The following is a 26,492-nucleotide window of genomic DNA, read 5'->3' as shown; positions in this document are numbered from 1 at the left end:
AAAAACAGAGGGGAATCAGCCATTTCATAGAGTCTGGTATTATGCTCCTGCTCTTAATTTTACTGTGTTGGTAGCAAGAAGATATACACGCCTCCATGCCTTTCCTGTTAAGGTTATTGGGGTAGCAATTCACATAAAATGTTGATTTTCAGTTATCTTTAGTGAATATAGGATTTACATGTGCATTTTTCCCTCCAAGAATGTAGAGGGCACAGCAAGACACATTTCGTTCTGTCAAGGTGGTCTGTAACAGGAGCGGAAAACCTTTGCTTCCTGATATTACAGGCTGAAGCATGTTGCGGGCCAAAAGGAGGACAGTCTCTTGGTGCCTCCACACATGCAGGTGCCCCTGAGTGGGCACACTCTGATCACAAAGCACCACTGAAGGGTGTCAAAACTGCTGAAGAACCCCATGCCTGCAGGCAAGCAGTGATTTCTTTTTGCCTTTAAGGCTCGTATCTTCAGATTTATTGCCCAAACAGGAGTCCAAAGATGAGCAACATATAACATCTCCCTCCAGAAGGAGGAAAGCATTTGTTCCAATAGCCTGGCAGTGTCTGAACCACAGGTCATCTCCTGTGTGCAGCTGCAGCAGGGAAACCAAATTCCCCATAGGAAGCAGTTCCACACGGGTGACTGACACACGTTGTGACTATTGACAGACAGCCTGAAACTTAGGTATTTGTTCCACATTTTAATTCCTCAAACTTTAGTACTGTAGGATCCAGACCTCAGAAGCCATGAGTTCTGGGGACAGCACACAATTTACAGTGGGGCTCTGCACCTTTCCTCTCCTCTCCCCCTTCTCTTCAGGGTATTTATACAGGATTTTTAATTTTTTTTTTCCTTTTTTTTTCCCCCCCAGACTGATTGCAATTGATACAGGAGAAAGTAGAGGTCACAGGAAGAGTAAAGACACATAATCTAATTTTCATTTTGTCCATTAATCACGCACGATTTCAGCCAGTTATTTAACAAGGTGGAACACTAAAGTGATCTCCCCACTGATGGGGGAAAATTCACTCTAATTCCTGTTGCTGCTCCACTCCCCTGTTCAGGCTGCACAGAGCAGTCTCTCCTCCTTACATAGAAAAATGGAATCCATTTGTCCAGTCAAATATACACTCTCCTGGAAGTTTTCGCAAAAGCTTTTTGCTAAATTTAAAAGTGTCCAGCTGAAGCTGTTGGTGCTTTGTTCATGGGTGGTTAGTTTTTGGGGGTGTGTGGATCAATGCAAGCCCAATAGGAAGCTCTGTATTTTAATATATTTTGACATGAAGTTGTTAATAATGCTACACATTAGCCTAGCTCACAAGTAAGAAAGTTTAGAAGTAGTTCCCTGTGTCTGTACCACCACCAGGTCTCCTCTTCCCTAAAGCGAGACAATTCTGGAAATGAAAGAGACGTGCAATCATCATAGGTTAAGGTCAAGGAGATTGGAGGCATCAGGCCTTGGGCATCCACAGATGAGACGGGAAAAAGCACCTTCTTTCTCAGCTGGGGTTTGATGAGGACTGCAATACTGGCCATCTTGGAAGATGATGATGTCTGGCCCTCAGCTCATTTATCTGTCTCGTCTTTGTTTAATTCTTTACAAAAACTACCAAGTGCTTGGAGGGGAAGGAATCTCTCTATGGTTTAAAAGTGGTCCAAACCAGCTGTCCTGGGAGTGAGGGCCGAGGAACCCAAGAGGAACTGTGGCAAGGCGTGCTTTTTCTCAGAAATCATCTATCTGCTCAAAAGAGGGGAACTGACTCCTGCTCCTCATCAGTGCGAGAACTGTGGAGAACCCAGTCAATGAAGTGCCAATATTTCATGCCATAATGCCATTTCATGCCATTCAATGCCATAAGGTTTCTATGCCAGCTGTGAATGCCTCAGTCTCCCCTCCATTCACCGTGCTTTTGTCAGACAGAGGAACAGAGCAAAGGCTTATCCTGGGCTGAGAGGCAAGATGTCCAAGGACATTTGTACCTCTCTAACCTAGTGGAGAACAAAAGGGCCCTCCAAACGGAAATGGCAATATGCCTGACAGATGCTGTCTCTGTCTCTCTCACAAGACATTCAAGGGCATCATTCAGCAGAAAGTAACATTTAGCAGTAGGTTCCTTCACCCTTCTGAGGTTTCAAAGAAACACTGGGATGTCTAAAGAAAGAGGAGTGCAGATAGACAAAAGTAGGATAAGATTTGGGTATGCCACAGACTGAATTCCTGACAAACACTTGACCTATTTTGGAGGGATCCTGAGCAGTTCTGCTTTGTGATGGACAACACATTCGTCAAGACAGCATTGCCATGCAGGAGCTTGCTTTCTCCACTCCGATGACCAATAAGTGCTCATCTGTTCTAGGGAAAAAACTGTATTCTGCAGCTGGCTGACCATCTTTCTCTAAAAAATTACATCCTCATTTCCAAGAGTATCTAGGTTTCTCTAGTAAGATTACCTATTTAAGAAAAAGTGCTGTAATTCCGAGGCCCAGTCTTTAAGTCCGCTGAACTACAGGGACTTCCCAATATGCCAGTGCTACATCAAGTCCTGACACAGGCTATGGAGAGGTGGTGTGGGGAGCAAAAGCCCCTTTAGCACAACTCTGATAGAAACAAGGTGACAAACAGGTGAAATGGAAGATTTATTACGTTCTCTTTGCATATTCTGAATTTGGGTCTGATAATCTTAGGGTCTAAGAGCCAATATCTATGAAACCAGGGAAACGGGAAGGGTAGCCGAGATTATATTTATTTGTCAGTGTTTATGATGAGATTCACCAACTCTGGGAAGCTGTGTGGGTATTCTTGTCCAGCCAGAGCAAAATAATAAAGATGCAGAGAGAAATTTTTAGAGGAAGAAATGAGAATTAGAGTTCCAACCTGCACGCACTTTCTGTGGGATCTGGTGGCATTGCTGCCCTTTTGAAAACTTCCCTTTGCACGTGAAGAACACAGTCGTGTGAACTGAGATACTGCACCTGCAGTCAGGACTATGGAACAAGAAAGATACACTGGCTCAATTCTTACAATTCTATTAAATTCATTTTTACCACTCCAAGCAGAAATACCGTAAAGTTCAGAAAAGACCTTCTTTGACATGAAAATGGATAAACAATTACATATAATAATTAAAAGAGCTGTCACAGCGCCCTTACTGAGCAAGCCATTCGTATCACAAACAACTTTATCGGATGCTGAGCCAAACCATATTTCACAAGGCAAAAACCTGATCAGAGACCACAGTTGCAAGGCGAGTATTAAGAAGTGTTTTCTGTTCATGTGCTTGATCTGAAAGTCGCAGCACAGAGGTAAAATATTGGCTGTTGGGTCTGATTTTTGCTACATGTGTGTGTTTAGTAAATTACATATTGCCAGCAGCCCCTGGGTGTGCAATCCCATCTCTGCTAATAGACTTTTATATTCTGACGGGGACGCTCAACAGCACGAAATAATCCTCTTCAATTTACAAAAGAAGTTCCCAATCTCTGAGTTTTAAACTAGTAGTGATCCATCACTGGCAACAAAAACCAACATAGCTACTCTGTTAACAGACGGGATTTTAAGTATTCACAGTGGCTGTTTGCCTGTGCGTGCAGAAATGACTTACTCTGCGCTCCGGCTTCCAGGGACACCATCAAAAACAAGAGGGGATTGTATAAGTGGACTATTTCCTGGTTAAGTATTTTAATGAGTTTCATCTTTTCCCCCATCATGCATTATTCTAAGCAAGAGAATGTAACTCTACTTGCAGGGAGAAAAAAAAAGCAGCAGATGATGCGACAGGAAATCAGAGACAGACACGCACAGAGCCCAATTAAAAAAAAATAAAAATTTAGTAACACCAGCACTTGAATGCAAAATGCAAAGAGAAACAATAATAAATACCCAAGCTTGTTTCAAAAGGAAGGAATAAGCCCAAAACTCCTACAAAAGCTTGTATTAAAAAAATCTTTTTAATAGATAAAGCAGTTCAACTTTGGAGTGACTGAGATACTTCAACTTTGTCATAACCTTGATCTTGTACTTGGATCCAGATACTATGATGACAAGCTCATTAGAAGTCATTTTATATTAAAGAAGGAAAAAATAGGATCCCCATTCCTGACCAATAATGATCCAATACAAAACATACGCATACGCTTTTAAGAAGAACAATGACAAATTCTTTAAATCCATGTCTACCTTCTGCAACTGAGCCAGGAGATTTCCTTCCAAAATAAGCCTGAAAACACTTTTTTTTTTTTTTTTTTTTATCATATGCTGCTTTTAGACCCAAATTCTTCCTTTGTGGGAAAATAAAAGTAAATTTAAAACGAAATGTGATGAGTGTGGTCAAAACATCTCAGTGCTGACCATCCTTTTCGTTGACGCTGGTTATAACAGGGATCGTTTTGCCATTTTAAAAACCAAGTCTAACTGAATGCTGCTAAGACATCTAAAACTGCACCAAAAAGTGACGGTCCTACCCTATTAAGATCTGTTTCTGTTTTCCAAGAATTGCCGTCGATGTCATGTATTGGAAGACGTGACCTACTTGATTTCAGACAATATCAACAAGGAAGATCTCATTGCTAAATATGTTTAAAAACCAGAAGAAAGAGGGGGAAATCACAAGCAGCAGGGCAGAGAGAGGTGGGCTTGGGTGAGGTAGAGGCAGTTTGCTAGAGAATGCAAAAAGTCTTGTTCTTCATTATTGTCTGACAGCAACTTTTTTTTTTTTTTAAACAAGGGCACAGCATTTATGTAACAAGGGATTCACTCATTCGATGCCAAGCCATGCCTGTGTACTACCAGGAAGCGAAAATAATTACATCACGTGTACTCCCCTTTCTCTCTGGAAGAAAAACGTGCCTTTGCGCAGTGCTTGACCACCTGAAATGGCCCCCCAGAGCCCCTCAGCAGAGCGGTGCCAGCCCGAGTGCCGGGAGCGCAGCTCAGGGCACCAGCTCCGCTGGCCGGAGCATCGCCTGCCCTGGGACCCGCAGGAACCAGGGCTACACTAACAAGCGCCGCGACTCGGGTGCGTCGTTAGAGGACGTTAAAACTCCCGTGTGCCGAGGTGGCTCTTGTACAGGCCTCAGGCTTGGTTTGCTGTAGGTTACTTCAGTGGGTCCCCATGTGGAAAAGCCCTGAAAACGTCCCTTGGGTACCAACTGCTGCAACTTCTGCCCTAGTCATTTATCGTACTCCGCTCCGAGTATCGGCACTTATTCCCCAACTTCACACAGTTTTTAAGCAGCATATGACAAAGCAGCTTATGGCCTGTTTCTGCAGTAATAGACATTAACTTCTCTGAATTAATCATCAGAAACAGTATACACCTTCTCCACAAATCCATCTAAACACTGAAGCTTTACTAAACAGACTCTGTTCCCTGGTCAGACTACATGGGTCTGATTTTCCTGCGCAGGATGAGGTAGGATCTTGCTGCAAGCCCCAAATGCAACATGACTAAGAACTGAACCACTCTGTTTCCAGAGCTAACGCAAGCTCCACATGCTAATTCTCTGCTAAGCCAAAGCATGGGGCTTTGATTTCCTAACCTCAGGATGTTATCTGGCTCCAGTGTAGGATTACCATCAGCTCTGTACGTCTGTCCTTACAGCAGGGTCACTGTCATGCCATATGCCACTTGGACAACCTTTATTCTTTCTAGATTTTTATTTTTTTTAAATCACAGTGTTCATCTGGAAGAGCCTGGATTCCCTTGGCTTTCAAAATCTGCTTTGCATTGCTAATGCACGGGGCTGTAGGCAAAGTTGCATTAGAGAGACAGGGAAAGACAGAGAGAGAGATACTAAAAACCTGTTAAGGTACAAAATGTCTTCAGGGTGCTCTTCTCTTAAATAATAACAAAAAAAACAGAGAAGGTTTACTCAATTTCCATTTACCAAACAAAAGACCTAGTTCTTTTCTAAAATGGCTTCTGCATAACCTCGTTAACTTCAATGAAGATTCCTGACTTGCACCATTGTAACCAGAGAGAGTCCAACCTCGAAAGAGCAGGTCAGGCTCCACACGGAAGTCACAGCAGGTGGGGAGTCACAGCATCAGTACACACAAGGTATCCTGATTGTTTGATACAGCAGGAGAAACCTCCCGCAAAATTCATGGACAATTAATTCTCCCTCTCCCCCCTCCGGTACTGTGGTAAGAGAAAGGGTCATCAGTCTCCAGATTGTCACCCTCTCAACAACAACAGAAAAGAACAACAAAAGAAAGAAAGCAGGGAATCTGGAGGGAGAATTGAAATGGCTGTTCCGAGATCGATGGCCAGCCTTCTGGGACATTAAGAGGATTTTATACTCATATAGTACCTTTCATCCCAAAGGAACTCAAAAACCTTTCTGAATGATATACTGATCTCGCATGAAGACTACATCCATTGAAAGGAAGCAGAGAAAACCACGTCCATACAGGTGACAGCGAGGGGCCGGCACAGTGCTGCAAGGAGCAAAGAAGAGCATCTACAGGAGATCTGGGTCTCTGTCCCAGGGATTTAGCAAGCCTGAGCCCGACTGTAACCACAGACTTGTGAATCCCGGGAGAAGAGAGATGTGACATCTTCTCTGTCATGGGGGACTGCTGAAGTAGTCACTGAGGACTGGTAGGGTTCCTCCCCACACCTGGACAAGCAATCGAACCCAAGCAGCTCATCAGAGGCTGCTCAACCCCCACATCGATGGCACAGCACTAGAACCTGAGGCAGAACAGCATCTCCAGTGCTCTGTAACACTGCTCCCTGTATTCCCATTTCCCCTTTCTGGGGACATAATGCTGAGAGAGCTTACTATGCTTTATAGGTAGAGGAGAATGAAGAGGAGGAGTCTTTTTTGTTGACAAAAAGAAAGAAAGTAAAAAACTGTGAAGGCAAGAGTGAAAGGAGAACGGACAAAGATTGTGAGGGGATGCAGGGAGGAAGGAGATGACCAAAACAGAGGGAAGCCACCAGAAAAAGAAAGAGAAGACGGTTACGGCTTGCTTCAGCGAGGAAGAACACCAAGTCAAATCACACCTATAAGAAGCAAATGGAAACACTCCAAAGCCATTCAGAAACATAAGAACAGCAGAATTGTACTGAAGTTGCAAGGAGACCCAGGGCACATTCCTGTTGTTGATGAAGACAACGAGACTTTTTCTACCAGTTTAAGAATAAGCAAGTCACAGCAGAGTTTGGACTCAAGATGAAGACACCAAAGAAAAGAGCCCGTCTCATTGAAAACCACCACAGTTCCCTGCCTCATGCCCACACCTCATCTTCTGCTGCTTTGCCAATAAAAAAGTGCAGCACAGCCTGCAGACGAAAAAGCAGCACCAGCTGCGTCCCTACCAGCATATCCAGTGGAATAAAGATGCTCACGCAGCCCTGACTCAAACTGCCTCAGCTCAAAAGTGTCATTGGAGAGTGTGTAAACACAGTTTTCAAGCAAATTCAGTTACACTCAGAGGCAAAATATAATCCCATCTAGGGTAAATCTTCAGCTAAGCATCAAATGCTTCAAACTAGTCTTAACAGCTCATCTTCCTGTGCCTCCTGTATTTCCCTGTCTCCTCCCAGCCCAGGGCATCTGGGTATGGTCAAGAGCTTGCCCATGCTGGGGTGGTAAGATACAAATGACAGAGGAAGAGACTACAGGTTGACCTCATTGCCAGACAAAATCCATTATGCGTGATTAAAACTTAACAAAATGCAATCACATTAAAAATGACTATCATGAAGTGCACCATGATTTACTGACTAAATGAATGAGAAATTTATCTGAATAAAATAGTCCTAGCCCTACTGCATTGGCAATGCATGATAAATTGCTGATTGTGAGAAGATCATTGCTTGCTGTTGGATGACATACATACATTGATTTTTTCCTAACAACACTAATTAGCATAATGGCATCTCCACATTTATTACATAAAGTTTCCTCTTAGCAAGCAAAAATTATTTCAAGCCTTCAGGTCCCAAACTGCAAAGAATAAAGATGGAAAGATTTACAGACTGCCTCCTTGTCCTTTATTATGCAGATCAAAGGTTCAACCCACTGGATCTTACTTAATCTTGAAGAGATGGGAACAACACTCAAGAAAGCACAGGCATTGTGCAATTAAGCTGTGATCACAGTGGGTTGTTTTTTGCATCGTGGTGATCTAATTTTGCAAGGCCAAAAAAAAGCCTTTGAGAAAGAAGAATCTAATCCTAAAGAACCAGAAAAAAACCCCCACATTTCTCCAATGTCATTAAGACGCGGAGGGGGCAGGCTGTGCAATCCTTACGTAAGCACTCCCATTGACTAGGGCTGTGTAGGTGAGAAAGCACTCGCTCAGTTGAAAAGGAAACGCACCATCTATTAATAGGAAAATAGAAGTGGTGGAGTAGGTAAGGAAAATGGAGGAGAGACAGACCACATGATTCTCAATGAACTGAAAATCAATCACAATACCCACTTTTTTTTTTTCTTTGAAAAATCTGAGAGGTGATAAAAGACCACCTTAAAAGCAAAGCAGTGCCCTGCCGTTCAGTGGCCTCAGCAGTACATGGATTTCAGACTTACTCATGACGATTTTTCAAAAATCCATGTTTTTTCCAGAGGAATGTGCGTCTCAGGAGCACGAGTAAACCAGCTCATTTAGCTATGTTAATGTTTGGGGTTTTTTTGCACGGTTCACTGTACCTAGCACAGAGGACCTGAGCAGAAGCAGAGGAAAGCAGACGCCTCGGCTGCCTTTGGTGAAAGCAGCAATACTGGAGTGCAACCAGGGGAGCCCCCAGTCTGCACTGGCCACCCCACAGCTGCTGTTGGCCGTAGCAGTCGCAATGCTGGGAGCTCTGCTGAGGTTACAGCCCTGACATTCCCACTCTGCTTCGACCTACGTTGTACGGGACCAAAGCACATGAACCCCCTCTTGACAGGAGGCTTTGCGGGGTGGCTGGGAGGCAGAGCGGGTAGGCAGGATGCTCGGGACCAGTGAGTGGAGCTGTAAGAGGTTTGGGTTTTGATGGTCATTATTTGGCTTCCTATAAAGACAGGCTGAGAGAGTTGGGGTTGTTCAGCCTGGAGAAGAGAAGGCTCCAGGGAGACCTTATAGCAGCCTTCCAGTCCCTAAAGGGGGCTACAGGAAGGATGGGGAGGGACTCTTTATCAGGGAGTGAAGTGATAGGACAAAGGGTAGTGGTTTTAAACTGGAAGAGGGGAGATTTAGATTAGATATTAAGAAGATATTTTTCATTATGAGGGTGATGAGACACTGGAACAGGTTTCCCAGAGAAGCTGTGGATGCCCCATCCCTGGAAGTGTTCAAGGCCAGGCTGGATGAGGCTTTGAGCAGCATCCTCTAGTGGGAGGTGTCCCTGCCCAGGGCAGAGGCTTGGAACCAGATGGTCCCTTAAGGTCCTTTAAGGCCCCTTCCAGTTCTAACCATTCTATGATTCTGTGATTCCCTAGCCCAGCTGCAGCGGGAAACATCCCTCACAGCAACACACACACACACACACACACATGTGCACGGCCACATGCACACAGTGACAGGCACAGAGGAGGGAGGCAGGGCTGCAAGCAGTGCAGCTTTTACTCTACAGCAGTTTCCACAAGCTCCTTTCTCCTGAAGGGCTGCACTGGTACCCTTGGTTTTACCCCTCCCTGACCCCCTTCGTTGCCACCACTGTATTGTGACTAAGTGGAGCCTTTTCCACTGCTTCATTAGCATCAAAATCATACGCTGGCAGTGCACCTGGCGTGCCAGCCATCCCCAGCCAAAACAGCCTCCCTCAAGCTGTGAGTGCGTCTGCAGGTGACACCTGTGTCCCTTTCAGCAGGGCCCTTGGAGAACAGCCCACCCTTTATGTAACTGGAGTCAAGGATTATTTTCTTTGGTAACGGTTTTCACTATTCTCTGCGGCCTGGGAAGGAGTGAGGATGTAATCCCCGTGCTGCCTGCAGACCAGGTACAGGAACTGGGCAAGTACAAATGGAAACTTGTGCAGCAGCACTGCCGGTGACTTTTCTGGTGTCATGGTGTGAAATCCCCAACACAGAATCATAGACTGGTTCAGGTTGGAAGGGACCTTAAAGACCACTTAAGTTCCAACCCCCCTGCCATGGGCAGGGACACCTCCAGGTTGCTCAAAGCCCCATCCAGCCTCGCCTGGAACACCTCCAGGGATGGGGCATCCACAGCTTCTCTGGGCAACCTGTGCCAGTGACATCTCCAACTGAAACTCAAAGCTTCATCTGCTTCAGACACACAAGCTTTTTGGTACTGTCCCATACATTTTCCCCACCGTGCTCTCTTTTCCTGCACATAGTAAGGTTGGTGGATGTGAGCAGACACTTGGTGAAGGCCACTGGTACCTCCCAGAAACACAGGAATGTTTCTTCTTGATCCTGGACTAGTAACCCCCATGTGGCAAGATAAATAACTGCCTCAGAGCGACGACATACGTTAAATTTTACAGTACATCCACGTGCATTGTGTAGTTTGTGACCTACGTAGTAACTATTCCAGAAATGTCTTAAAAGGCTTTAAACATTTTTGTTCTATGCATCTCTCTGTGGGAACAGTGAAGCCATCTTCAAATGACGAGACCAGTTTCACATGACATGAAGGGCAAGAGAAAGTATCATTAATACAGCTTAAAAGTCTCCCCCAAAAAAATAACTTAAAATTGCTCTTCCATCTGTAAAAATGCAAGGGCTTGTAAGACTAATTTACTGCCTTCTACTGCCAGAGACAAATCCTCAAGGTGTGGGAAACTACATGTCACTGGTAATTTCACAATAGAAAACTCCTACTTTTTTAGTTTTGTTTTAGCCATCTGTCATAAGGGTACACTACAAACAATGCTGATCCAGTGAAGCTGCTCCATAGTTCAGAACATAAAGTCCTGGTTGAGATGGATTAGTGGGCAGACTGAAGGTGGAGCAGCCAAATTTATCACATGGATGGTGCCACCACATTAGTGAGATTATAGCTAAGATCCCCCAGTCCTTCATCTGTCCCATGACTAGTTAAAAAAACATTTAATATGACAACAAATATTTCATACTATTTCCATCTGTCGGAGGTATACAGACCACAGAAAGCCGTGGTGTCTACAGTGATTTCCTGCACACTGTGACAATACCAAAACCCAGCCCTGTGCTATTAAATGGATCAGAAGGGGAGGCAGAGAAATAAAAGCTGCATGAGGGGAAGCAGAGGGTGAACTTGAGCTCAGAGGAAGAAAGAAAAATGGCTCATGGAGTAGCAGGGGAGAAAAAAAGGAACAGACAAATAATATTAAAAAAAAAATGAAAAACCTAACCTGCTGGGCTCAGGGGGAATGAAGTACACACTGGAAAAATAATTCCCTGGAAAGTGCATGCTGGGCAATCTCAGGAATTTTGCTTTCTCTAGGTAATACTGTGTACAAAAAACAATTTAAAATGCAGATTCTTTTGAGGATGTTAACTCTCAAGCCTGTAAGGAACATCATGTCAGAAAAGGAGGAGTCATCTTCTCAGGGCAGAAACAGAAGCAAAACAGAGACAGAGAAAACATTAAAACATGATTTTGTGACAGTGCTGCTGGACTTGGGCTTGCTTTCTTACATACTTGACCCTCTGGAGACAGCTCCCACTTTTACTGCAGAGCAAGAACTGCTAACAAGCTCCCACAGGGTGTAAATGAGGAAGCCACCTGTTTGGAAGATGTGTCGACACAGAATGGGTGGTTTCCTCACCATGTGTAAGAGACACTTACAGGCTAATGCCTGCAAAGCATTCCTCACACGCACAAAAAGGGGCTAAATAAGGGTGGGAGGGCTCAAGAATAGCAGTAAGTGTGCACTACATGAGAGTGAAGAACGTAGGGACCAACAGACTGGTTTCTCTCCTTAGTAACAAAGTTGTCTATCTCAGACTTAATGCTAAGCTGCTGAACAATAACATAAAAAGGGCAAGTTTCCCACTGCCCATGAGGAATGAAATCTTTGCTGAGAGAGCAGAAGCCACATTCTTTAGCAAATTAGATGCATCAGCTGGGATTTGGCAGAACCTCCTGAATGCAGGACTACAAATCTGCACTTAACCACTTACTGGGACAGTCTTTCAAGAGGTATTAAGTGTTCCTACTATGGACACATGCGCATCACAGACATTAGGAAATCTTTCTGGAGGGCAAACACATGCCAATAGCATAACGCTTCTAGGTAGCACTGGGCTTGAATATCAAAAAATGCTATGGAAAGCACCAGAATAATGATCCACGTAGATAAAATAAAAGACAAAATAGGAATTGAGAAGTGCAAGGTACACTTCAGTGTTGTGCTGGAAGATGATAGCCAGCTGGGTGGCCTAGACTGCTCATCAAGGAGCACCACTCCACACAGACACGGATTAGGCAGAGACACGGGAAGCAGAAGTTGAGCTGGAGGCTTTGAAGGCACCGACCCAGTGCTGCACCGCTCCGGCATCGGGTGGCCAAGCCCTGCAGTGATGGCTTAGAAGCAGGCTGTAAGTCATACTGGGACAGAAAAGCTCCTGGTAATATACGTCCAAAAAGATACGTTAGCCACAAAGGAGTATGTACACACAAATGTAAAAAAGAGCTGTTGGGCTCCACATGAAACTGCACACAACACAGTGACGTTGACTGCTCACAAGCTCAGAACACTCCTCAGCTACAAGCCATGAACTGCAGTAAACAAAGGTGAGGGAAAATGAGCAACTAAAGATGGGACTATTACTTTTCCTCTGGAAATAGGAGCCTTACTTGGTCCTCGGTTCCTAGTTGGAACATTAATCACTGCTTACTGATATTCTCCTTGAGCAAAAGAGCTGAGCTGAATTCACACTCTTGGGATAAAGCAGCAGCCTCTTTCAGTGTCCCTGAAATGCTACTGAGTGGGAGAAGACGTTTAAGGAACCCAGGGATTACAACAGAGCAGGGGATCTTCTCTTTCCGGCAGTGCTCAGCCTCCCATAAGATATTTGTACGCTTTAGTTTCTCTCCCTGTGTCCTTCTTCCTTTTCTGCCATTTCTTGCACCTTGCAGAACAGTACAGATAGTTGCGGACAACTTCAATTGTGGCATTCCTGATTTTTTGAGCTCTTCACAACGCTACCCAAAATGAAGCAGTCACTGTGTGTAATCTTTAATTAGCTGCAAGATCTTGAGGTGGGCACTACCTCTACTGACATGTCGCTCCCACACCTCGCACAAAAGCCCAGACTGAGCACCACCATGGCAGAAATATGAAGATTTTTTTTTCCCTCGCAACATTTTTTTTCTTTTGTCAGCTCGATCAGACGGACAAGACTGCCTTCAGGAGCGTTTGGAAAGGACTGCCACTTATTCCCCCACCTCCCCTCCAACTTGCAAAGGAACCCGTTTCCCCATTACACCGGCAGCTCTGGTGATGGGCACGGTGGGAGAGGAACCTGCGGTTTGCCCTGCTCCCCAGGCTGGCTCTCTGCGTGCACCAAAGCTCATCCTTGGAAACGCGGCAGCCCTCCTGGCCTGGCCCCCAGCAAAAGCCAGTGCCTTTCCCAGTTAGCCTGCAAACAGGAAAGAGAAGCCGGTGCAGGAGGCAGCACAGGAGGATGCATACAGCGTGGGGAAGGCAGATGCCATGCTGACTTTCCATAATTTACCTCCCCGATGGTGTCTCTTCTTCTGTCTACCTGAGTGTAGAGCCATGGGCAGGGAAGGAGCCACCCTACATGTCACGGGGGGGGGGAAAAATAAAAAGACAACTGAGGATGAAAAAAAGAGAACAGGATGGAGCTTGGTTTTTAAGTAACCACAATCTATTAATAGTTCAAAATAGGCTTTTTAATTACAGGATACCCTATAACCCTTACCCTTATCGACTGATTATTTGATAAGCAGTTTTGCTTGCTGCAAGCTCCTTAATAGACAGAAATCAGAGCAGAGGGGAATGCAGGAAAGGAAAGGGGGGTCCTTGCCAGAGCAGGCTGGGTGATCACCGTGAGCCCGTGGTGGGAGCAGAAACTGCGTGAAAGGTAAGGTGCTGAGCCCAGTTAAGCAGCAGAGTCATTGTGTGCCTCCTGCAGCAAAGGGAGCACAGGAAAGGGGGGTGCTGCTTATTCAAGAATAATTCCTGTTGCAAGAAATATTTCTGTATCTAAAATAAATCTTTTCTCCAAATACTAATAAAAAATTTTACAAGTTTGCTTGGAATTAAATCTCAGTTTGCATAAGCCCCTATTATGGGGGGGGAGATGGAAAAAAGATGGAAATGGAGTTAATTTTTAATCCAGTCTCTGGTTTTCTTTACACAGGGTGGGAAAGACAACGAGACTACATTTAAATTGGAGAATAAACTCCCAGACTACCTGGAAGAGGCTTTCCTAGCAAAGGCATTAGCTTACAGCTTGTTCCCTACAGAACAGAACAGTCGAAAGGAAATTTAAAATCTAATGTCAGCAGAGATACACAAAATGACATTCAGGCTTAGAAGCGCTGCTAAGGGTGGAAATGGAGCCTGAAAGGAGGTAGTCTGGTTCATCTCTTACAATCAGTACAACAAGCGGTAAGGGTCCAGCTCTCATTAATCTAAAGGGCATTGTTATATGCCTGATGAAGACTAATCCCTTACTTATTTATAAATGGATCTTTAAAAATGATAGGGGAAAAAAAAGACACTTTAAATGGTTCTTCTGCGGAAACATGGTAGGTCTGAGTGTCTCCAGATCCAAACCACCGCAGTAAGCGCTAGCAGGCGGCCACTGTGAAATGCCCCCCCTTGCTCACAGCAGAGGCGCCCACTGTATCGCGCATGTCTGCTCTTTCTTACAGTCGGCTGGCTTAGAAGGTGTCCCCTGCAGAACTGCCCGCAGCGCAGGAAACGGGTGGACAGCTGCAGAGCCTTCCCTGGCCTTTCCAGCAAAGCCTCTTCTCTTCCAAAATTAGTCACGAGGCTTGCTTGACTCCCTTTGACAGCAAGGGAAAGCTGACCACCAACCTCAGCGTGAGTTAGCGTGGGACCTGGAAGATCAGGCAGAGAAGGAAGACGAGATCTTCCTCGTGCCTCCAAAACAGAGATGAAATAGAGTCCTCCCTAGCCCCGGATCTGTACTGTTACATCTGCTCAGGAGCTGCTGCTGATTTTATTACCACTGTTAGCTGCAAGGGCTAGTAAATCCGCCCCGCGCAGAAACTGCACATGCAGCCTCCTTGTTGATGGCAAATGAAGCAATCTGGGTACACACCGAGCAACTACTTCACCCATGTCCTCAGTACAGACAGCAACTTAGAAATAACGTCACTTATTTCTGTGAAGTGTCTTTCCTAAGAGGACTACGTGACACATTAGAAACACAAACACGACCAAAGAGAAGCTTCCAAGAAAGAGGTTTGGACTTGCACCATAAACTTAATCGTCCAGCTGGGTACTACGAGAACAGATGACACTGAAATGGGGGTAAGGAAAGTCCCCAGTATTACATTATCTTGCAATGCTATTGTAAGATTTATAATTTGATGTGTTTGCCTTTCACTTTCATATTCTAGAGTCAAGGGGTAAGGGAGAATCAAAGTTTAACTTTAAAAAGTAAATTTCTGCCTCAGATGGATAAAGAAAACTGGAAAACCAAGAATCCTGGTGGTTCAGAAACAGGAAGACAACCACCACCACCATCCCCGACATATTTTATTTTTACAAGCTCATGATTTTGAAGCATTTTTAGAATTTCTTCACAACGAGCAGTGTTATGAGGCATGAATTGACTTGTTTGAGACATTCAGACTTATATATTCATGAATTTAAATGTTGGAATATTAATGTCTACTTAATATTTCTGAGATGTTGTGAAGGAAACCGGCAAACTTGGGAATTAGCGAAGAAAAATGAAAATACATGGGGCAAGAAGTCCTCTGAATGTCTAGACTCCAGAAAAAGGTGAAGTTAAGGACAGTCACGGTCTTAGAGAAATGGCAGATAGACAAATTTAAAACTCCAAAAATATTATCTAAGTGCAAGCTGTGGTCACATCTGCATCCTGGCTGGGCCATGCAAGATCCCACAGACTGGAGAGAAAGAGATCAGACCAAGTCATGCAAAACGCTCCAAGAAGCGCTCTGCGAGCTCTGGCAGCCAGAAAACTGACCGGTAAATAGACAAAGTGCGCTGTCAAGGGTAGGAACCTCAAGTCTTTGGATTAAGTCTTCTCTCAAAATAAAAACGAAGACTGACAGAATCCAACTCATGAGTGAACCCACTGTCTACATCAAAACACGACAGGTACCACTTTGCAATAGGCACTCTTCCTAATCCACAAAGAGTAAAGGTGTCAGTGGACGACCGGGTTTACCCCTGTAGCTCTCCCAAAGCGAATATGCCAATTCTCAGGTGGAGGAAGCAGGGCAGGAAGGAGGGCTTTTGATTTTCCGAGGACACTAGAACACCGTTATACGAAGAAAAGGCCACGTGGATCTTTCAGTCACCACCTACCACTGAAAGCGTTGGCCTTTTCGTGCTAAATTAGTTTTGCTCAGAGGGCAGCAAACTAGCCTGCGGGAGAGAACATCCCAGTATGTTCAGTGGTGCTGTGTCGCCAGCTTATGACAGATCCAACCGTAAAAGCGGGTGGAAAGAACACAGTTTTACACCACCTGTATATTAACATTAAGAGCATATACAATAAACAAGAAGAGGTAGAGAGGCTCATGAACAATAAGAAATGGATTACGGCTGGTATTGCTGAAAGCAGGAGGAATGGGACATGAGACTGGAAAACAAAAATTGATGATGATAACTTGCACTTCAAGGAAAAAATGGAAAAAAAACAACCAGAAAAGGGTAGCACTTTATGTAAAAATATGCTGCTACTGGCTATAGACATTTCAAAATCACAGTGCTTCGCAATTGCAGTCATAACTAATAAAACTAAAGGAAAGTTGGTTGGCACATGTTATATCATCAGACTAACAGGCCTCACTGAATAACAGGACAAACTGCTCTTTACATGGCAATCTAGATCATGTAGGAAGAAAAAGTGTGCTATCATGATGACTTCAAAATAGGGGACATTTAATATACACTCCATCCAGCCAGTAATACAAATTTTCTGCTTCTAAAAGCAATGTGGGACAATTTATTTACAGATGAGAATAACTCGCACTCTGAGTCTTCAAGAAACTAGACAAGAAGCAAATTGCACAGCAATGTATTTTAACAAATCTTGGACAAGTGGAGAAGTTTCCAAGAACTAAAGGTTTACCACTACAACAGTGATATTTAAAAAGAGGAAAAGACCTGTTATTCTGACACACTCTCCAGTAAAACAATGGAGCAATTGGTTTCAGTTCTCCACCAGTAATGACTCGGAGGATAAAACAGGAATACTGGTCAACATGGTTTCAGGAAAGTAGGTTTCACCAAAAACATCTATGGTTTTCTTATGATAAGATGATTGGTTCAGCTGAGGCATGGGAGCAGTGCTCTTATACTTCGATTTTGCAAGGCTTAGGCTACAGAAAAAACTTCATATTTCAGAAAAACATTTACCGTATGGAAAGAACAAAGCATGTATTAGGTTAAAAAGTACATGCCCACAGGTTGCAAAATGAGGAAATACCAATAAGCCAAAATTTGGTGTTTAGGATTATGCCATGGAGATCTGATCCCAGCCAACTGCTGTCCAACATTTGTTTCCAGTGCCTTATGCTAGCGTGACCTCCCTCCCAACACAACGTGCAGATGATGGCAGGAACGGTAAGAAGGCCAGGCTACTCTTTACAAATTGCCTGGTGAGATGGTCGGAATCCATGTGAGCACATTTTGATTACCCGTGTGTCCCTAAGAGTCTATGGGAGATAGATTTCTGGGGAACAAATTTCAGCATTTGTAAAAGGCTGGCCCTGCAGCTGAACTCCAGAGCAAACCTTTTGTGGAAAACAGTGGCTACAAGTCAAACATAGCACAGACGAGCATTCACTACATCTCTATAGGCTGTTCAGCAAGTGATCCTCACAGTCTCAGTCATTATTTCCATTCCAGCTTGTCTCCCCTAAGATCTAGTGAGACAGTTGTGTTTCTGCCACACTTTCATGCAGTGAATGCGAATCTGTAGACTTTATCCTTTACTTTCAGGTAGGCTTTTAAAAAAGGCCAAATCCCAGAACATCAACAATCTCTTTTTCTCACTATCCCAAAGATAACCTTCAAAAAAGTATAGAATCTCTTTTACAATTCCAGCCAGAAACACACCTTTTCACTTAGAAAGGACAAAGACAATTACGTTTTGGAAATGTTCTCTGGACACAGATCTCCCTTTATCCTTCACATGCAAAACCAGACTGAGCAGATGAGGCATCTTTGACAGAGCACTGGAACACGCTGCCCGGAGAGGTTGTGGAGTCTCCTTCTCTGGAGATACTGAAAACCCACCTGGACACATTCCTGTGCAACCTGCTCTAGGGGACCCTGCTTTGGCAGAGGGGGTGGACCAGATGATGGTCCCTTCCAACCCCTACCGTTCTGTGATTCTGTGATTTTTAATTTATAAGATTAAAACAAAAGACAGAAAAGAGAATTTGAAGATATTCTTCCAGTATGGTGTCTTTTCTCCTCTTCATTCACATCCCTCCAATTTCAAACAACATAACTAGTGGTTTCAATAGGAACTATAATTGCAGCATCCTCACAGTCCCATGCAGGCAAAGAGCTGCAGTCTAGTTTTATTTTCCTTACACCCACGGAGAATTCTGTTTTGTTTCGACCTCTCATTACTCTCCCTCACTTACTTGGCTCCAAACATCAAATTCTGTCTCAGCCATTCAACATCTATTCCGTTGGGCTGCTTTTTTCTTTTACCATTACGCATACATATTGAACAGCTGGAACCAAGAAAAGGCGCAATTAATGATTCTGAAATTTTCCAAAGAAAACGTTTTCACTTTTCCCCAGTTTGAAATTACTTTTTGGTTTAAAGAAAAGAGAAAAAGTGCCTCCCATAAAACCTTACATACACCTCAAAAACTAAGTGGAACGTTTCAGGTTAAACAAAGCTCTAATTTTTGAGAGAGAAGGTTGTTTTAGGCTGGCTTGCTTTTATTTCTTAAATCCCATAAAAAGCCTAAACAAAGCCGCTGTTGCCTCTTGGTGTGAAACCAATTTCTTTTATTATCACATGGGAACCAGAATAGCAGGGAACCTCTAGCCCTCAAATACCAGCCTCAGTGAAAATCTGTACTTGCTGTTTTAGCCTATAGCTGCAGATAAGCAAGAATGAAAGAGCCACCCAGGAGAAGCAAGAGGCTAAAGCACAATACCTGCCACGTACTCACAAACTAACAACTGGGTTTAGCGCAGCTCGGGGTACCTGTGGCAAGGCAGAGAGCAGGGATTTCTAAGACCAAGTGGAGAACAGTCAGGCACGAGGGAACACTAGTAGCAGGACAGAGCCCTGCTGAAGGCAGATGGGTCAGGATCTGACCATGGTTTTAACAGTCAGTTCCACAAAAAGCGGTCTGAATTACCTTCAGGTTAACCCCAGAAAAACCCCCGACTCAACAATCCAAACCAGTATCTGCTTTGTAGAAAAACGAAATACCCCATTCCAGTGCTCCTTTGAAGCGAACAAGCTGTGGTATAAAACAGAGGACGTGGCGGTTCAGGGCACAGGGGTCGTTCAGCATTAGTGTGACGGAGGTTACGGCCACAGTGCCAGGACCTGTCCTGGATCTGCACAGCAAAGCAAAGGACTAACACATCTGACAGGAAGAGTTTCGACACCAACAGCATAGAAAAGCTTTGGAGAAATCCTGCTTTTGCTGGGTACCAGTTTTGCTAGCTGCTAATGTAGCACTCTGCCTGCCCAACCCCTCACACGGATATTGAGCCGCTGGGTTTCCTCTCTCGCTGCTCACCTCTCTTTACAAGAGTGGGCAGCGATGCTCAGCAAGCCCAGGACACAAGCCCACAGCACCAGCACGGACACATGAATAGGACAGTCACAGGCAACTGCCCTCCACAGAGCGTTTGCAAGGCATTTGCAAGGTCCCAGTGGGACTGAAAACACGGTGTGTCTCTCTAAAGTATGTTCAATGACTGAAGCAATGAGTGCATGTAAAAATTCTGCTTATTAGCAACAGAAGTACCCTAAGCCCAAATAGACATAGGTTTAATTAGCGTCCGTAGTGCACACATGCACGCAACTAGCCATACTTGTATTTTACAGCAGTACACAGAAAATAAGACCAGACATTTTTGTACGTGCCTGATGTCCCCTAAATCATCTTTTGGTTCTCGAATACGCCCTTGTAATAGTCACCCGACAGAAATATATGGTCAGTACTACTCGTGAGATGCAATAGCTCAAATCTTTTTTTCCCCTTAAAAGCCATTTGTTAAATCCTGAAGATTATTTCACACACACACACTTTTACAATTCTGGATCAAAGACCAAAACTACAATGAAAGTAGAAATTATAAACTGACTGAAAATACATTCATTATACATTCAGAACTGTGCTTCAAACTGAAGAGTGCAATCTCCTTATTTTCCATATATGATCTGGCAAGTCTGACCATCGGCATCATGCAGTAAGTGGCAGAATCAGATAATCTGCATCTATCTGGATTTAACTCAACAATATCAACATACCATTCTTACCACCTTTGCAAAAACAATCTGTTTCCACCAAGCACATCTCACAATCATAAGTTTTCCAATTTTCCACAGAAAAATGCTTTTCAGGGAAGGAATGAAGAAATACATTACAGTTAGAAATATATTATTTCAACCTTCCTCACCAAACAAAATCCCTTCGGTGTAGGCAAGTGGACTTTACAAGTAGTGAAGGGACCTTTCTACATCAATGCACAAGCAAGAAGTCGCACATCCTGACTGGGTCAATAAATGTGAATTGCACATATAGTATAACAAAGTACAGCTTTGCCTTAAGTTTCTTCTTGATAAGATATACAAATGACTTAATATCTGGACTTGTTTTTGGAAGAATGTCCAGTTGTATCCAAATATCTAGTTTTTCCTACATTAAAAAAAGGAACTGAATAAGATTAGATGTATGAAATCTTGGTTTCCTGTTCACACTGGAGAACTGCAGTGAGATATTAACATGAATTTCTCAACTTATGAAATGGAGGAGATGATATTAACTCTTTCATATATGCAGATTGTCCTCTCAACTGTTTGATGGGTCTTTGAGTTCAACAGATTTAACAAAAACGAAGAAAAGGAACGATAAATCATTAGACAGCCTGACCAAACATCCTCTGCCTCTCAGTTACAACCTGACAAATTCTGTAGCTCGGATTACAGTCTGAGTTTTATGTCATTATTGCAGTATTTCTCTAGATAAGTCTTCACAAAAAGAAGAGGCTTTAGACCACCTATTTCTAATGCAATAGGCAAGCAGAATTAAAATAGAGGTACGAACCCCTAAGCTGTCACCATACATCCTGAATCAAAAACAGGAGGCAGATGAACATTTCTTTTTGTTTTGCAATTAATTTTAAATAATGTGATGGGTTCTGACCTGGTAAAACTCCTACTCCTCATATTCGTAGATCCCTAAACTCCACAGGCTGAAGAAATGACAAAATTGGCTGTATTTCTACATGCATTACAGTGTGAGTCACAGTTAAACCATGCTCAGAAGGAAGCACTCCTTGTAGGTGGTGTGGAAACAGCTAATTTGGTAAAAAGCTGTTACGCTAAAACTATCAACCAACAATTCTATTAGTGTACTATTGTATCAGAATTCCTGATACGTTTTGGTGGCACATAACTTCTGTAAAGGCATCACCTACTTTGTGAACTGATTATTAACTGTAATTCTTTCTAAAGCTCTTAAAACAACATTCAGAAAACTTATTCTCAAGCCTTTCCGTGACACCAGTTCGCAGATCTTCACAGGGGCTGCGCAACTAAGAATACCCAGCTGACTTAAGAGGAGACAGGGCATTACTATAACCATTATTTAAATCAGTTATTAATTCATTCCAGATTATTCCCCAAGCCTGGCAGCTGCCTCTCCAGAGGTTAGCATGGGATACATGTGAGACAGTGACGCCAGCTCACTCAAGCCAACATGGCTTTAGCCTTTTGCTGAAAGACTCTACAGATTCCTAACAACAGAATATTTGAGGTTGCTAAAGACTGCTTTCAAGTCCTGGAATAAACCATCTCATTTCATGCATGGTTCAAGCACTACTAAGAGCATCCAGTTGCGCTTTCTTCTTCCAGTGGAAACCAAAGGCACTCGGCACCCAAAATGTCCTTCCTTTGTTCCCTGAGCCAAAATGCCAAATATGCTATTTCAAGCTGGCTGGATCCCTGCCCCAAGAAGAAAGGGCCAACCATTCCGTCTACACCGTGGAAACTAAGCCATGCAGTGGTTTGGGATCCAAAAGCATCAAGTCTTACATCATGTAAAAAAGGAAACAAACCCTCCACGGAGGAGTGACTTCCGACCCAAAACTTCCCAGAGTGGCTCAAAGCACTCATCAGTAGAAGCAAAGGGAAAAACAGCCATTTAACAACATTTCTAAAGCACAACGCAACATCATTTCAGTCATTTCTTAAAAAGATCAGGCACCAATACCACATGAAAAGTCCAAGAAGCATCTGCAATGACGTTCCATACTTCCCAGGAGAAAGAGGAGGAGATCGTACAAAGAGTTACTAAGCCTTTGTATCAGCCTCTTTACGGTTGCCCGCATATCGTGCGCTCGCACTTACCGGACCAAGGGAAGGAAGTGTTGCATATGCCAGGGGCTGATTCATCATTCCTTTCTGCTTCATGATGAGCATGCGTTTCTGCTCCTCGCTCAGGTGCGCCATCTGAGCTTGCATCTGCGGCTGCTGGGACTGCTGCTGCTGGATGTAGGGCATCATGGGGTTCTTGCTGGGATTTGCCATTGGTGGGGTCATCCTCTGACTCAGCTCAGCATTGAAGTGGGTCAGAGGTTTGGTGTTGCCGTAAGAAAGCATATTGGGCTGTTTGCTTAAGGAGTTTGTGCCCAGGTTATTTGGCTGCTGACTGATCATATTCATGTGATTTTGAGGGAGGTAGTTATTAATTGTGGTCTTCTGTGGATTGTTTGCCATAGCAGGCACTATTGGGTTTTGGTTGTTAAAGGCTTGGGGATACATCATTGGACTATTTGGTTTGTCTGCACTGAAGGGTCCTCCGTACGGACTAGATGGAGGGCCCACAGGTGACCAGCTTGAGGCTTGATTTGGATGCTGCTGCTGCTTCTGCTGCTGCATGAGCTTAGCTCTTTGCTGCTGCTGGGCTGCCATTTGCTTGAGCTGTTCGGCTGGAGACAAGTCAGCGCTTGGCATATTCACAGGCCCAGGCCCTGATCCAGCCACGGTTGCTGCTGCTGGATTCATAAGATAGCCATTGCCAGACCGTGTCTGTGTTTGTCCTGGAGTGTGGGCCTGGCTGGGAGTTTGAGGTGACTGAACAACACAGTTTGCTGGTGAGCCGGCAGGGATTGGGGCTGGTGGGGCGCTGGACACAGAAGCTATGCTAGAGGCTGTGGAGACGTTTGAAAACGGAGGACCGGAAGAAGAAGGTCTCACCTGGGGAGACCCTAATGGGACATGAGCAAATGGAGAATGAGATGGATCGCTTTTCACGCTTGCACTCTCTTGAGTCTCTGTGGCAGGCCTGGGAAATTCCGGCTCCTTCTTCTCTTCAAAGTCTTCGTTGAACAAGTCTTGTATATCATCTTCTGGAACGGTGTTCGCTAGTTCGTCTATTAGCTCCTGCCACTCTTGATCGTTCAGGTTAATATCTGAAAAGAGCTTATTCTGATTGGAAAGGGATGTTTCAGAAGTGTCTATGCAGCTGGGATCATCCAAAGGCTCTTGCTTTAGCTCCTTGTTCTGCAGGATGTTAAAACTATTGTCTAGCTCATTGCAGCCATTAACAGGGAGCTTTATCTCAGAAAGCCCACCATTTTTACCCAAGTCTTCTAGACCACTACCGTGAGTTCCACTGTTCTGCAAGGGCAGGGGAGCTTTCATGTCAAGCTGGTGAAGAGGAGAGACAGCGGGCAAAGGTAAATTATTGGGCAAGTTGTTGATTGCCTCAATGCCTGGTACATCCTTCCGTATCCGCTTGCTGGTCGGAGAAAAGCTCCCATCACAAACTCCATTCTGCTGTTCTCCATTGAGAGGTGAACGTGCGCCTTCCAACTTCCTTTTGACTGTCTCTTGAAGCTTAAAGAAAAACAAGAGAAAAAACAAGAATTAACCAGTTGCAGAGACAAGAAAAGCGCTGATGAGCTTTGTGACAGATACTCATCACCAAGGATAGTAGTGAGCATAAGTTTTAAAAACTCTGATTAGGAAGTTTCTTTGATTTCATTCTTATGCTTTGATAATTTGAGAAGATGGTCTAAAACAACAACAACAAAAAAAAGCCCAAAGCCCAAAAAACCCCAAACCAAACCTGCCTCTGAATAGGAGAGCACTAATTCAACTTTTTGGTGCCTAACACAGTGAGGAGTCTTAAATTGGACAAAAAAAAAAAGGAATCACTAAAATTTACTATGTACTCTGAAAATCTTTTTGCTGGAAGTTTCTAGAAGCTTCTTGAAAAATACCTGCAATACAACTGTTTGACTACTTGTAGTTGTACAACTACATGTGTTGTTGACACTGAATTTTTTTGAGAAAATTCATTAACATAGTTTCATTTGATTAGTCCTCTATTCTTGGCTACAAAACATAATGAGAGTCAATTTTAAGTGAGGAAAATAATATATCCACCCTAAAAAAACAGAAGGCACTTTGCATGATGTTAATCAAATAAAAAAAAAGAAATAACCTGTGTGCTAGGAGCTAATGTAAAAGATAAATAACTAACAGAAATGATAGCAAGATAAGTCTCCAGGAAAGCAATTAAATTAGAATGTAAGAATGTTATAAGAAAAAAAAAAAGTGTTTTAATATAGGCTTTAATTCAGGTTACAAGAAGCACAGCAATGCACTGTAACAACCTACAGTCCTTTCCTATCACACCAAACGTTAAATCCTCTGCTTATGTACCAGGCTAAAAAAAGCATCACTCTTCGGCTAAGGCAAAAAACAATAGTGGGGAGGGGAGGAAGCAAAGAGGTCACAGCTCTAGCGAACGCCTTCAGGACACACTTGCATCCTTGATACTAGAACAATAGAAGACAAAATACTGAAAGATTTTATCAATTTTTGAAGTATTTTTACTGGTATGAAAATCCCAGACACTCAGCTCCCACCCCTTTCCTAACCTAGAGGTCCTCAACCTTCTTTCTTCCCACAATCCAGATCCCATTTATTTCTCCTACCCGAAGAGGGCTAGTTCCCCTTTCATCCCGCGTGTAAGACTGGCAAGCAAATCCATATCTCATCCCCATTTCAGAGGGAGCGGTTCTGAGAAGGCTGCGCCCTTCTCTCACCCTTCAGCCCTGTGTGGCCTCTTCAGCGTGCAACGCAGAAGGACATGGCCAATGCACACGTTGCTGGGGACACTAAGCTACATGCTGGTCCTCTGCAGGGATGTGATCCTTATAACAACGCAGAAAGGCAAGTCTCTGAGTCCTTAAGCAGACCATCAACTCCTTGATTTGCCCTGGAGCAGATGAGCTTTTTTCTTGAGGAAAATTACTGACATGTGCCTAAGAGTCACCAGTGGGTCCCTGCTGGCATATGTGCCCGAGACTTTGCTGCCTGTTCCCCCTGCACAAAGCCAGTGCGTGCCAAGCCTCCCACAGGCTGAAATTCCTTCTTCTCTTGGCTTCTGTGGTGCCACACAGAAGCTCTGCGACCGCAGCCTCTACCGTGTGGACCACTGCTCGGCCAGGCCCCTCCACCAGTGCAAGATGCCTGTGGAGCTCCACAGGCGTTGTCCTTACCCTCCGTCTTTCCCCACCCCTGGTTTCTGGGGGTCAGGGAACAGCAAGGCTGAGGTTTGCACTGAGATGTGCCGCAGGCTGCGATGGGGAACCCACCTGTGACAAGGCAGGGGTCAGGAAGGTTGTGAGCATGTTTTGGGCCTCCCCACTGTGTGCGTGGAGTCCCTGTCACTGCGCTCCCACTCCTCACCCTGCTGCAGCAGCTCTTGCCCCCGTGAGCTCCACCGATGCACAGGGATGGGGTCCTGCATGTGCCGGCAGATGCAGGCAGGAGCACACACGACCCCAGCACTCTCTCAATTAAACCCTGGCACAGTCACATTAATGAGCCATGGTCTGCGGGAGCACACCAGGCTGCAGAGCGCGCAGCCCCACAGCAGAGGCATCACCTTTTCCCCTCTCCGTGCCACGGCAGCAGCGAGCTCTAGCAAGAGGTGCTCGCCCAGGGGTGGTAATTGCCTCATCTGTGCCAGTTAACAGCGATGTGGAAGGTAAGTCAACACCCAGGACTAGTGTGAAGGAGAAAAATCAGATCCCACAAGGAGGCTTATGATATGGCTCTCACCTCCGCTGCTTCCCTCCCCTAAAAACCTACGTTAAGCTGAATGTCACCGTACGGCATTACAGCTCCCCGCC

The 26,492-nt window shown here is 44.3% G+C and overlaps 1 protein-coding gene across 5 annotated transcripts in view; it reads right to left on the bottom strand.

Annotated features, from left to right (window-relative positions):
* The window catches only part of MAML3 (mastermind like transcriptional coactivator 3), a 247,797-nt gene that overhangs the window by 66,347 nt on the left and 154,958 nt on the right, over positions 1-26,492 (bottom strand). For all 5 annotated transcript variants that reach the window (XM_074588923.1, XM_074588924.1, XM_074588925.1 and 2 more), the window contains one exon: positions 22,693-24,183. In XM_074588923.1, the coding sequence (XP_074445024.1) occupies positions 22,693-24,183 (1,491 nt within the window). The remainder of the gene's footprint in view (positions 1-22,692; positions 24,184-26,492) is intronic.

The sequence above is a fragment of the Larus michahellis genome, chromosome 5, assembly GCF_964199755.1.
Source record: "Larus michahellis chromosome 5, bLarMic1.1, whole genome shotgun sequence".
NCBI lineage: Eukaryota > Metazoa > Chordata > Aves > Charadriiformes > Laridae > Larus > Larus michahellis.
This window is presented reverse-complemented; position numbering and strand designations above follow the sequence as displayed.